General features: G+C 34.6%; 1 protein-coding gene across 5 annotated transcripts in view; it reads left to right on the forward strand.

Moving 5' to 3' along the window:
• The window catches only part of KCNH7 (potassium voltage-gated channel subfamily H member 7), a 233,314-nt gene that overhangs the window by 192,551 nt on the left and 26,343 nt on the right, over positions 1–14,420 (forward strand). For 3 of the 5 annotated variants that reach the window (XM_069861216.1, XM_069861220.1, XM_069861219.1), the window contains 4 exons: positions 1,153–1,552; positions 2,284–2,484; positions 11,163–11,417; positions 14,134–14,339. In XM_069861216.1, the coding sequence (XP_069717317.1) occupies positions 1,153–1,552; positions 2,284–2,484; positions 11,163–11,417; positions 14,134–14,339 (1,062 nt within the window). The remainder of the gene's footprint in view (positions 1–1,152; positions 1,553–2,283; positions 2,485–11,162; positions 11,418–14,133; positions 14,340–14,420) is intronic. The other 2 variants (XM_069861215.1, XM_069861217.1) reach the window with 1 other exon arrangement.

Below are 14,420 nucleotides of genomic sequence, written 5' to 3' on the forward strand. Positions count from 1 at the left end.
TAAAAATTAGTTTCGTTGTTGTTGAAAGAAAGCATTAATGTGACACATATTACCTTCAGAGTGGTTTGTAAGGCTCAGAAAACTTTTCCAGTTTAGTGTTATGTAATGTAAATACATGTTAAAAAAAAGGAAGAAAACACTTTACTGAATAATATACGTTCAGGCTTAATGGAGGGAAAAACACAGCTGAGTTCTTTCTGAAAATGAGTAGTTACTATTTACAATGTTGTCAGTCTCTTTCACAAGGAATTAACAAGTAAGAAAACAATTTACTGATTGAAAATTATACATTTACATTAATAAACTTTGGATTCCTTTAAAAAGATCAGAGTCTCAAAGAGGCTGCAATGACTCATAGTGCAGTTCTGCACTAAGAAGCTTGAAATATATTCCTAGTTTATAATTGACCCTTTTTTTTAATGACATAGTACTTTTATTAGTGGCTTGTACCACTAAACCTGCAACCTTCAGGATGAAAGATGCAACAAGGTTAATCTGGAGCCTGGTGACAGTAACTTTTCTACGATTTTTGTTGACAGTGGTTCATCTTCTATTCCCTGTATAGCATGTTCTGACCATTACAAACAGGAAGAATATTTGCAGAACAAAATATTTACTCTTTGAGAAATTTCTGTCCTATTCCTTTTCTCTTCTAGACCATGTGTGCCAGAGCATTGCAAAGAGTGTAGAAGTTAGGAACATATATAGTCATAAAGTTTGTTCATAAATAATTATTGCCTGGAAGGCCAGTCATATGAGTAGTTCCAATAACTTACAGCCTTTATCATTCCAATAACTTACAGCCTTTATCATGCCAAAGCATCACAAATCTAACAGATCTTTAAAAGTCCATTGGAGTGTCTTGAAGAGCTCAGATCAAGAATAACATTCAAAACAAAAAAGCATTCAGCAGATAATGAGAGCTTCAATATGTTCAATTTAAAATGTGCATTTCTTATTGTTCTCTTCACTGCTTTTATGATAAAGTTAATAGTTTAAAGAATATGAAATTAAGATTACATTGAAATGGTTTAATTTACTGGTTTTGTTGGTTCCTCAAAATAATGGAATTCACGCTGGTTTATTCATGCTGACAATTCATGAGACTACATTTGCTAACAGAGAAAATCAATTTCTATCTTATTTTTACAGACAACAACATTAATAGGTCTTCTGAAGACAGCTAGACTGCTGCGTTTGGTGAGGGTAGCACGGAAATTGGACAGATATTCAGAGTATGGTGCTGCAGTTCTGATGCTCCTTATGTGCATATTTGCGCTAATTGCACACTGGCTTGCTTGCATTTGGTATGCCATTGGAAATGTAGAAAGACCTTACTTGTCTCACAAGATTGGCTGGTTGGATTCTTTAGGAGAACAATTAGGAAAGCATTACAATAAGAGTGATGCAAGCTCTGGACCATCCATCAAGGACAAATATGTTACAGCACTTTATTTTACCTTCAGCAGTCTGACAAGTGTAGGATTTGGAAATGTGTCTCCAAACACCAACTCAGAGAAAATTTTTTCCATCTGTGTCATGTTGATTGGCTGTAAGTAGTTTTATCTTATTAATTTTTTTTTTCTCAGAGTTTGAGCAAATGACTTAACAGCCTAAGCTAATAAGATTACAAGCATGCCAGAAGAGCAAATTCCCAGGGAAAGCAACATTATATGCAAAAATATGTTGTGACTCACGCAGTGTCAGAAAGTAGTAAAGTTGCTTGACTACTCAAAGTCTGTTATCCAAACTATCATAAGTTTTGTGTTGTTTATGACTGTCTGTAAGCAAATCCTGTATAGGGTGGGAAGCTGAGTTTTGAGTGGATTCAGAAAAGCATAGGGCACCATTTTTGGATAAACATAACTATATTTTATTTGTTGATTTAAACCATGAATCTATAAATTCATGCATACCTCCTAAACTCTGCCCTTTATTCTTAACTCGTACTTAAACTTAGTTTCCAGATCTTGGTTCTACCAAAGTCTGTAAAATCAGACAAACTTAACTTACAACACTAAATTTAGGACTACAAATCTCCAAAGATAAATATTATCAACTTGATTATGTTGTAATATTTAAGTATGATCTGCTAACTGAGTTGGTACTGATACAATCAAATCAATAAAAAGCTCCAGGTAAATCAATTCTAGGTCTCTGAAAATGTTACTAGTCTCATCTGAGCTGTTTTACATACAAAGTACATTATAAGATCTGCTGCATCATCTGCAAAATCTAATGATATGACCTAAAGAAGTTTTGGGTTTTTTCTATTTAATCCAGCATTAATGTACGCCAGCATTTTTGGAAACGTATCTGCAATAATCCAAAGACTCTACTCAGGAACGGCTCGGTATCACATGCAGATGCTGCGAGTAAAGGAGTTTATACGCTTTCATCAAATCCCCAACCCTCTGCGGCAGCGACTTGAGGAATACTTCCAGCATGCATGGACATACACCAATGGCATTGACATGAACATGGTATGTTGTTCTGTTTTTCTGGCATGGGTGTTGAGGAATAGATAAATGCATGATCATTTTAGAAAAAAAAATTAAGTTTTTATTATTTATGAGCTGTAAAAATACAAGCTTAACAAAGTTAATAGAAAATAATTATTGAAAACCAAGCCATCACAAGTTTGGCATACAAACATTTAACTGCCTGGATTATTACAAGCTCTATTTGAATTCTGAATTCTCACAGTGCATAGGAAAGCTTGAGAACTGCAGTTGAACATTATAAACTTAAAATAAGAAAAAAAACCCATAGGTTTCTTATTTCAGGCATAGCTGTTACAGAATTTTCTTTGTTCTTTGGCTTGGTTTTCCATTTGCAGTATCAAACAAGAATACTCCTATTGCTATCTACAGAGTTACTCTTCTATAAAACCTGTGGAGATCAATTATTTTTCAAAACCCTTTCATGTAATCTAGAATAGGTCTGTTGGGGGTGGATGGAAGAGAGGAACAGGCAGGTTGATTAGCTGCTCTTTTCAGAATTAAATATTCTAATCATATGATAGTCTGAGCAGCAGTTTTCTTGCATTCACAACTACATAATTCTGCACTGAAAGTCAATACAGTACTGCTAATCATTTAGGAATCCACAGAATCTAGTTCCTAGGAAGTGCCAACATACAATTCTCATATTTTCTATTCTTGATAAAAAAGTGTAAATGCTCCTTATAAAAAAATGTATCTTGTGGCCAGCTAAAAAGAAATAACAATCAGCTAATGAGCAAAAGTAAACAACTGTATTTCTGGCTTATTATCTGGATACAGCAACATTTTTTCTGAAAAGTTGATGTAGGTCTGAAGACACTGAGGGCATTGTGCATTTTAAGGACCTGTGAATCTGTGCCTCTAGAGGGATCCTTACCAGAGCTATTCTGAGTTACAGATTAGAGACTTTGCAGAGCTCTCCATGTTGACAAGAAACTCTATACATTTTTGTAACAATTTAACTAGAAATCAACCTCCAACATTTTGGCATAAATTCAAACTGCTTCCACATGGTATCTATACATATGTCTGTGAATGACTATCAGAATGGTACACTTCTATGCAGTAAGCAGAAACAATGGTATTGATTAAAAGCTTTTCTAAAGCTGAATCATGATGGCTTGACTTTATGGTTACCATTAAGTAAAGCAGATCTTAAAAGTAAGACAGCAAATTAAATATATTGAGCTTCACCTTCCACTTCCATGAATGACGCCTCCAGAGGGATATTATGTCCAGTGCAGGACTTCTGCTGGGATTATTGCAGTGGAAGGCAGAATCAGTATCTTCATCCTGCATGGCACTGAACGGCCCTAATTCCCACTGATGGCAATGGGATGGTGGGGTACTCAGCGCTTTGCAGGATCAGGCTTTTAAGCTGCAGGTGGGTGCAGCCTAAGCCTGAAGTAGCTCACTGAATTATTTCTGAAGATATTGCAAAATCATGTATGCCTTAACTAATTCATTACCACTAATGGATGTGCTAAGAACACCTGTTTCACATGAAATAGTAATGAAAACTGGATGCTATCAGGTTAAATTTTGCGTAATGCAGGAATTGGTGTACTGGAATTAGCCTTGGCTTTGTCATTAGTGTGAAATACATATTCTGCAATATGATTATGAGGCAGTATGAAGGCTTTGATTTTAATAAAATGTGGAAAAAAAATCAAGCTTAGTATCTTGTTTTGTTATATTGTAATTCTTATTCTGCTCACAATTCTGGTCCTCAAGTTTTATAGCAGTCACTTAATTTTCTTAAAAAGTGAGTTTGACTATATAACACTTAGTACAAGGATAATATAAGAATTGTATGATTTATGTTGTACTTATGAAAGATTTATCTCTTTCCTGTCTGCTTCATACCTAAATACATGGAATAACACCACCCACTGGTAAGAGCAGGAGGTATTTATATCAAATTTAATTCCAGTATAAAGTGTGGAGAATATCCATGTTATCTGTCGGGTTTAGAGTTTGTTCAATGCTTTCTAATATTAATTGTAACTTTTTGCATGATGAAGGGGTAGATAGCAAAAAGAAATAATCCAAGCAGAATCAGATGTGGGGCAAAATGGTTACTAAAAATTAGACATTAAGAAATGCTAATCTAATCACTGTTTTACCCCACAACTTAAATCATGCTTCTCTGCCCCAAAAAGGTCATGTGCATATTGGTTTGCATTAGATAGTTGCTCTGTAGGAATGTCACTCTGACAAAGTTGCCATGCTGACCATTCTGCATTTTCCTTTGCGTGAATGCTCTTTTTTTCAAACCATATATGCATGTTAGCACAAGCATCAATGAAATTTTCTTGTCAATAAGCCATGTGCATATGAAGTGTATTTGCATGTGGTATTAACTTACTTTTGCATGAAATATTTGCATTTACACATCATAGGGCTAATACTGTCCTCAGACAAATATGTTTGACTCCTGACAATACTTACTGGGAGCTTCTTGCAAAAATCTGAAGGCAGAATTTGATCCAGTGTCTTTCTTTTTCATTTCATGACTAAAAACTCAATAAAATTTAAAAAACTCTATCCTCTATCTCCTTTGAAATATGAAATGTATGAATTACTTATATTTTATATATATATGTATATGCAATATACACACACACAAACATACCCATATATATATATATAAAAATAATATTAGAGAATATGTTTCAAAAGATGCTTTTAATTTTCACCAGTAATATATTGTGATACTTCAGTAAAAATTAAAAACAACCCCTAACTTTTAACCTCAGGAAAAATACTGCACTAAGACTAAATAAACTTGATTACCTAAACAAAATGGTACACTTTATATTGAAAACCAGAAGATAATACTTTATGTTCATTAGAAATGGATAAATTTAAAATTAGGTTTAAAGATCTGCAGGTGAAATATGCTGAGAACATTGATTATTTGTTCATTTGTTCCTCTCTGCTTCATTTCTCCATCGCTCTGACTATGTTTCATTGTATAAGGTATTTTTATAAATACAGCTCCACATAATTATGCATGGACTGGGTAAGCAGGATTTGGGATTTATTTTAATCTGGATAAAATCTTGAGTCTATAGAATAAGCATAAATTAAACCATATCCCTGCGGTATACACTGGCAAATTTAAATTAAAGTAACAAATTATCCAGTGTATATTGTTTCATGAAAGATGTCACCAGTCCCAAAGATTCAAAGATATTATTTTTAACTTTTAAACTATCTTGTTCTGTTTTTCCTAAATTCTTTGCCTTCTTCTCCCCGCTTCATTCCAATGTTATCAGTTCAGCACTGATAAAAGCATGCCTGTGATGCTTGCCCTAAAAAGACAACTTATTTAGTGTTTGAGATCCTTTTTTAAGTTATGCATGTATTTTTTACAGTTCTCCCTCCTTGCTTTCCATGGATCTTCCGTGCATCTGAATAGCTTTATTAGTTTATTTTGCCTTTAAGAAGAGTTTAAAAAAATGTGGGACAAGCTTTGGAAAGTGTTTAGCCAAATGCACACATAATTTAAATTTTTTGATGCGGGACAGATGTCTTTTTATTATGTGTTTTGCCTAGTACCATGAAAGGAGAGAGGAAGTCAGAATTATCATGCTTAAATCTATGGAACCTTCTGCAAGCATCCAAACAAATAGTCAATTTTACAGTTGTGTTCATAAGTTTTCTTGGCCACAGTGATCAGCAAGTACAGCAGAGCACACACCCTTCTTAAAGGTTCAGAACAAGCATTGCTACTGTATCAAATAAAGGGCAGGTTGCTCATTGCTTTGGGCACACAACTTCTTTTGTGAGAAGTTGGTCACTGATCACTAAATTGCTATTCTTGCTTTTCCTCCCACTGTGTTCACTCCTTATGATGAAAACAATTCTACCAATAGAACTATTGTCATTCATATCCTTGAACCTGAGAATTATAAAAGTAAATTAAAACTTAAAAAAATGCAAGGAAACATTCCTGGTAGCATCAGAAGGGTAATCCAAATTAGAAGCGTCTGGAACAAAAACTAGTACTAATTGGTTAAACAGAGGGAATATGTAACCATGGCAGGAAGCAGTACTGCTATTTGTCTATATGTCGTAATGGAAATCACAAGACCCATAAGCCTATCAGAAAGTACTTCAGATTTCATTAACTGTAAAACTGTGCTTTCATTTTCTGTAAGAAGACCACTTAAAAAACACAAATGCCTACATCTGATTGAGTTACAGAAAAGAAGAACTCATAGAAAAAAAAGAAAATGCTTCCACAAATGTTAATTGATTTGCAGTTATCCTTTATCACTTTCTCACTGCATTCTACTTTGTGGGCTAACATCTCAAAAACAAGAACAATTAACAGTACTCCAAATATCATTACATTTTTGGTAAGACGTGGATCTGTTCAGCTTCTACCTTCTGCAAACATTAAACTTCTGTATTGATGAGGGAGTCAACAACAGAGTCAACAGTCTAAGAAACTGAAATTATTTTCTGTCTTCCTCATCAAGCAATGTATCATATCTCAGAGATCACCTTTCAAATGTACTCAGAAACTGTAATGATTATTGATAAAGAATGATTCACTGCAGCTTCAATGATTTCAACATTAAAATGTCACACAAATCTGTTATGGCAACAACAGAAAGCAAAGGATCCTAATTCTTGATAATGTTATCAGACTTCACATCTCATTAAAAAGCAAATTAGCTCATCAGCACACACTGTTTCTCTTCTTTCTCAATTGGTATAAGGGTCTTCTTTATATCCTGGGGCCAGGGGGCAGGGGACAGGCAAAAATCCTGACTGCAACATTTTCCTACCTGAAGAAGAGGAATCATCAGAAATAATCCTTATTCTGTGTGGAGCCCAAGACCTGCTGGAGGAGGATTAACACCACCTGTGACCTTATTCATTCTTTTCTAAATGGTGTGAAAACCCTTGGAAATGTTTTGGCCTTCTGTCTATAAAAATAGTCAATTTCTGTAATTACCTATCAGAGAGGTAGTAAATTCTAACTTCTTTCCAGAAAAAGAAATAGGTTGAATTACAGAAATGCTCAGCCTAGATGAGCATGTTGTTAAAATCTGGGAGTCAAATGCTTGTGACATAACTATATGGCACACTACTCTTTTCATCAGAGGGAACAGGTACTGGAGAACACAGATACTAAATCACAATCTAAGTAGCATGATTTATGCAGCCACAGAGTGCTAAAATTAGGTGGCAGAAAGATAAAAAATAAAGATTCATGTTATTTCACCAAATACATTAATTACTATTAATTAATTTCACTCATTCTTACAGAACAAAGACAGAGACAACATAAATTTTTAATATAAATCCTAACTAGAGTGAACCCTCTAAGGCATGGGGTTCGCTCCCTGGAATTAGTATGAAATTTATTATTCAGGATTTAGTGATACAAAAGTCAACATATCCTGAGATCTATATTATGCAGATGAGACCTAAACAAAGTGTGGTCTATGACACAAATTATATTTGTTCCTGCTTCTTTATTTCAGCTGCTCAATTTTTTTGCTAAGTTAGTTTTTGTGTGGATTGGTTTCTCAAATCATTTCACAGGAGATATGTCTTGTTATGTCTTTTTTTTTAGCAGATCTGTGTCTCTCCAGTTATACATGAATTCTGATGCTAAACATGATTCTAACCATGAGAATCTAAGATTTTTCTCACCAGGGCCCAGCAGAATCACTGTTAAGGAGGCACTGAGTGTAACAATAGAAACCTGTCAAGAAAGAAAGGAGCAATTGATACTCAAACCTCTATTCAGATTTACTAATTTTGGATTTCTCATTGAGAATTATGCTATTTTATGAACAACTCTTATTTTATTATTATCAAAATTTGATATTTAAAATATTTTATTTTTGCATTACCTAGCTCTGCTTTCTTATAATTTCAAGATTTAGCTGTTTAGAAAAGTGTGTTTTAGGGGGTTTTTTTGCCACATGGGACTGTAACATAAATATGATTTTCTAATATTTAGAGCTGTCAGCATATGTACACATAATATACTGATGTTAATTGCCAAATTATAAGAACTTGTTTTTCAATATAAATGTTCCTGCTTTACATACACAATCAAGGATATCTGTGAGAATCAGATAATTCCTTACTAACATAAGCTAAAAATGGTGAATAAAAAATATTTTCTTTAAGTAATGAAAATCGAAATATTAGAAATGTACATGGAGGCTTGGGTTGGCAAGATGTTGTCTGTACTGTATAACATAAAACTTAGTTTGGAAACACCAAATTCTGTAAAGCACGAGCTACTGGACTTGGATTAAATACCTCACTATATACAATGTGCACAGTATGGTAAGCTCCTTTTATTAATGCAGTATATAGCAATGTTTTTTAAAAATTATCTTCAAATTAGTATTTTCCTTGCATTTATACAGTTGTGTTAGTAATCTCCAGAACTCCATTGGAAATCAATGTTATTTGGGCACCTGTCTTCCTTATAGATATCTGACAACAGTGTTGTTAAAGAGTAAATGTTCTTTCTCTCCGATGTATAACATCTCTTTTAGAATGTAAGCTCCATGGGGCAGGGACACATACTTCCATAGGGGCTAGTATCTTTCAGATGTTAATGGCATATTAATAACAATTAACTAATATGCAATGATTTCAGAACAGTTTCATGTTAAGTATAAATTAATTATCAAAATAGTTGTTTCTTTAAATACCAAACGTATCTTCAGAAATATAAATCAACACACCGGGTCTGCATGGTTTTTGCTTAATGGTAAAGTAAAATTCCTTGATAAGTGAGATAAACAGAAGGCGATGTGAAAAATAAATACAATTTATCCTAAGGCTGCGCTCCTGACTTTATAACAACTGAAATAACTTTTCCTGTACCTCTGACTTTAAAACATATTCCCAGCTTTGCATCTTATAAAAAATGAGCTCTTCTAAATTACATTCAGATAGATGTATAGCAAAAAAGTTAATCCAAAATAGGGGTTTTTTTACTCACATGATTAGAAAATATTTTCAAAATAAGCATCTGCAATTTTTCTTCACCTGTATTATTGACCGATGTATTTGGTTATCAGTTTCTCAGTATAGGTCAGTAAATAAGTTGCTACAATCCATTATATTTTTATTTCAATACAATTACATTAAAATAAAAATAGCAATTGCACACTTACCAATTCTAGTGGTGCAATAGATACCAAAAATAAAGTGGCACCACAGAAGCTTTTCATTTATCATGTTTTCTTTTGCTTATTGTTGTTGAATGCTGGCTTTTTCTGAGGATATATAAATTTTGTGTGGTAATACCCTACAGCTCATAAAATTTTTGTATGTATGTGTTAAAACATTCTGTTTGTTACTTCACAGCATTGATTTCCATTAGAAATCATAGAAACATTTCAACTCAGTTACAGGTACTGATATTTCATTTGTAAATCATAGCTTGGTTTGTGTGGGCAGAAGCCTTATATCAGAAATATGTTCATCTTCTCTGTTAGCAAGGGATACGCGTTGTAAGTATCTTTATGCAGTAAGAGTGAGTGCACAGACCTTTATTGTGCTGAAGTAAAAATTAATGTAGCAACAAGCAAATGCATGTTGTATGTTGGGGGGTGGTTTGTGTAGGAATATTTATGTTTTTGTAGAAAAACTGTGTGAGGATAAACAGGAATATATTAATAGACTGTTCTAATAAGAAAAAAGCCAGTCCCAGGCAAAGCATATGACCCATTAACATCATTGACAGCAGCTAACAGTATTTATTGGAAAGAAAGAGTATTGCGTAGTAATGAGTCAGGCCCATTCCTCAACAGATTGGGCAGAATCACAAGAAAGGCAGTACTCCCATAGAAGTAATCAGAGGTAATATGTTCCTAGATAATTTAGAAAAGTTCACACAATGACCACGTTGTAAGTAGCTCACTTTTTTTCCCCTAAACAAAATTAGCATGTTACCATGGTATCCAAGAGGAATCCTGTGGTTCTACTTCAGGCAAACTCCCATTGTTCTGAGTAAGAGATGAGCAAGGACCATAGCGACTAGCCCTGTGGTTCACTGAACTAATCATCTGCCTATGTAAATGCATAACATCATTATTTCAGTGCCGCATGTTGCTTTTTCTGATAAAAATCTGGTCCTACAGTTACAAGCAGAATATATTTAACATGAAAAACTCATTAAAATGCCCTCCCTCTGAAAAATAACTAATCTTGTTCAGTTAGCTCCCATTAAAAAAATGTCACAGCTGTTTCAGAAAAAAAACCCCTCTCTTATATTAAATGCAGTGCTTTTACAATTGATAAAAAGGAAACAGACCTATTAGTCCAAATAGGTGAAATTCAGTCAAGACTCTCCATTTGGTTGTCTTATTTATTATTTTACTGCAGTATATTTATTCATCTACCTTGATACCATTTCTTCCAATTAAAGAAATCTTAATGAACTTTGTAATTACTATGTACATTAGTATGTACATTATTGTTCACATCGTATAAGCTTTGCAATATAGATTGCACTGTCCACTTGTTGCATTGTAATATTCTGGCATCTCTTAAGGCCACCTCTATTTGTATGTCACTTCTTTCTTTATGTCCAGGAAGAAAACATGGAAGTTATATAAGGCAGCCTTCATAACATTCATATGAAATCCTTATGCTTGTTTTTCCAGGTCCTGAAGGGGTTTCCAGAATGCTTACAAGCTGACATTTGTCTGCATCTCAACCAAAATTTGCTTCAGAATTGCAAAGCTTTCCGGGGGGCCAGTAAAGGCTGTCTCCGAGCTTTGGCTATGAAATTTAAGACAACACATGCACCTCCTGGAGACACTTTAGTGCACTGTGGAGATGTTCTCACTGCTCTTTATTTTGTGTCAAGAGGCTCCATTGAAATCCTTAAAAGTGACATTGTTGTAGCCATTCTTGGTAAGTAGATTACCACAAGGCATGTTAAAAGAGTCAAGGTGTTCAAAAAGAAATATCCATTGTTGTTCCTGGGGAAGGAAATTCATAAATGTTTTGCTCACTCTTTATACGCTAACTGAAGAAAAACATGTACCTACTTTAGGTACTCAAAATGCCTTCTAGAGGTTTTCAGAAATTAATTTCATCCTGGACCAAAGATGCAGACTGGCTGAGTTTTGCATGTTCCACACATCAGATCCCTGTACTCTCACACTGCAGCAGAAGCCTAGGTATTTGCAGGGCAATGTCACTATACCTCTTCCAGCCTACCGCTCCTCACACTAGGGCTGCTGATTGAAGCCTCTGTCTCCCAGAGAATGGTGTTCAAGGCAGAAAGAGGGACAGCTGTGCACAATTGCAGCCAAAAGGAACTGCTCTGTGGGCCCACATCTGTAGCGCAATCCATGAGACAGGAGCTGCCCGATGGCTGACTCCAGTCAAGGAGTATCTTGAAGAATCTGCTAAAAAGGAGTAGAAGATTATACACATTAAATTACATTGCAATGAAATCACACAGAAACCTAATGAAGATTATGAATACTTACCAAAATATTTGTAGTTAATTCATCTTTCTTACAAACATACACATAGGAACTAACATTAAAGAAAATCAGTGCTTTCTCTTCTGGGTAAAAAAGACTTCAGTCCAACAAAGGTTGCATGGATGAAGTTTTTACCCTCAACAAGCATTGCAACCTCATCACAGAAATCAATGAGTTCTGAGAAACGTTGGGTTTGTCCCATAATTTTCCACAACTCATCAGCACTGTTTGATGATACTGAGTAAGGTCTGACCGCTACTGACCTGAAACAAGTAATTCTTGCCAAATACTTAGAAAATACAATGGCTGTGAACCTCACAGAATCTATCGCCTCTTTCAGCTTTGCAGACAAGAAACAAAAATACTGTGATCATATAAATAGTCATATTGCAGAGAAGACATTACATGCCTTGAATAGGGACCTCTGCCTTCATAAATATTAAGGCCAGAAGGAATATTAGATTATATTGCTAACTTCTATTGTATCACTGACTACTGTTACATTTCATACCATTCGCTATGACATCTTACAAGTCTTATGAGGAGCAGCTGAGAGAGCTGGGGTTGTTTAGCCTTGTGAAGAGGAGGCTGAGGGGAGACCTTATTGCTCTCTACAACTACCTGAAAGGAGGTTGTAGAGAGGAGGCAGCTGGCCTCTTCTCCCAAGTGACAGGGGACAGGACAAGGGGGAATGGGGAGGTGGTTGCATCACCATCCCTGGAGGTATTTAAAAGACAAGTAGATGAGGTGCTCAGGGACATGGTTTAGGGACAGGTAGGAATGGTGGGACTCGATGATCTAAGAGGTCTTTTCCAGCCTGGTGATTCTGATTCTATATGTTGTGTCTAATGAATGGTGTTTGCAACAGGATTTGATCTGAAGACAAAATGAGATGAAAAATATTCACTTTTCTTGGAAGTTTATTTCCATAGTTAATAATTTTTAGTGTTAAATTTTGTACTTTATTTCCAGTATAAATTATCTTGCTTCATTTCCATTGGTTCTTGCTATGCATTCCTTATTATATTCTAGAGGCGTTTAATACCAAGTAATTTTTCCTCCCTGTAAGGATATATGCAATGTATCCATGTTACCTCTTGATATTGCTGTTAATAAGTCAAACAGACTGTGCTTTTTAAGAACCTCATTGTAAATCAGCCTTTAAATTATTCTTTTTCCCATTTTTAGCTGCTAGCATACCCAGTTTTCACCTTCATTTTTAGAAAATAGAGAAACCAGAACTACTTACAGTAACCTAGTAAAAGCCATAAATGCTTAATAGACAGGCAAAATTACCCCTAAGTTCTTTTTTACCAGCCTACCATTTCACAGTTGCCACGACCTCTATTCTTTTCAAAAGTGTTTTCCTAGGTTTCCCCCTGCCCAAAACCCAATTTGTGGGTACCCCTGCAACCCTTAGGTTAGAGCATATTTTCACTGGTCTATGGCTGCGGCTGCTCTGAATTGATGAAGGTTAAGTGCAGATTTGGGGAAAACAAGCAATTAAATAGAGTTGACAATTGTAGAAAACAGGTACTGTCAATGTGTCAACATTGATGGAAAGAGTTGTAATAGTGTCAAAACAGAGACAGATATGTTTAAAGAGCTTCTTCAAAACAACTTCTGCATCTTGAAAGTTTTGCATTCCCTCTGAAAAACAGAAAAAACTAAGTCATTTTCTACTAAAATATACTTGAAGTATGGTCTGTTTATTGATGCAATTCTTAACAAAATGAGATTCCAGGCCAGATTACTTACTTCAGGTTCTGGACTTTACTGAAAAACAGAAATTACATCTTTGTCATCATAACAATATGATTTAAATCAGCAAATAAGGTTTTTACAACAAAGGACCGAGGAACCTGGAACTGAGCAAAAACTGTAGTGAAACTAGATTTTCCTTTCACTTAGTCCAATTATATGCTCATGTAATTTCATTTATTTTAATAATTCTACTTTTAATATTTAATAATAATACTTATTATTTACAACAAAATATGCGCAATGGTAATCTGATTTTATCACTTCCTGTAAAATCAAGTATTCTATGCCATTATCATAAGGAAATACATCACTTGGTTTAAAGGCTTATTCATGTTTTAAAAAATATTCTCAATCTAGCTTTCTTTCTGCAGGGAAAAATGATATTTTTGGAGAGATGGTACATCTTTATGCAAAACCAGGAAAGTCAAATGCAGATGTGAGAGCTTTAACTTACTGTGACTTACATAAGATCCAACGAGAAGATCTACTAGAAGTTTTGGATATGTACCCTGAATTTTCTGATCTCTTCCTCACCAATCTAGAATTGACTTTTAACCTGAGAGATGAAACTGCAAAGGTACATACAATAAAAGATTGTTTTTCTTAATATTGAGCCAATTCTGTCCCACAGTAACAATACTTGAAAACAGCAATTGAA

Source organism: Phaenicophaeus curvirostris, chromosome 7 (assembly GCF_032191515.1).
Source record: "Phaenicophaeus curvirostris isolate KB17595 chromosome 7, BPBGC_Pcur_1.0, whole genome shotgun sequence".
Classification (NCBI taxonomy): domain Eukaryota; kingdom Metazoa; phylum Chordata; class Aves; order Cuculiformes; family Cuculidae; genus Phaenicophaeus; species Phaenicophaeus curvirostris.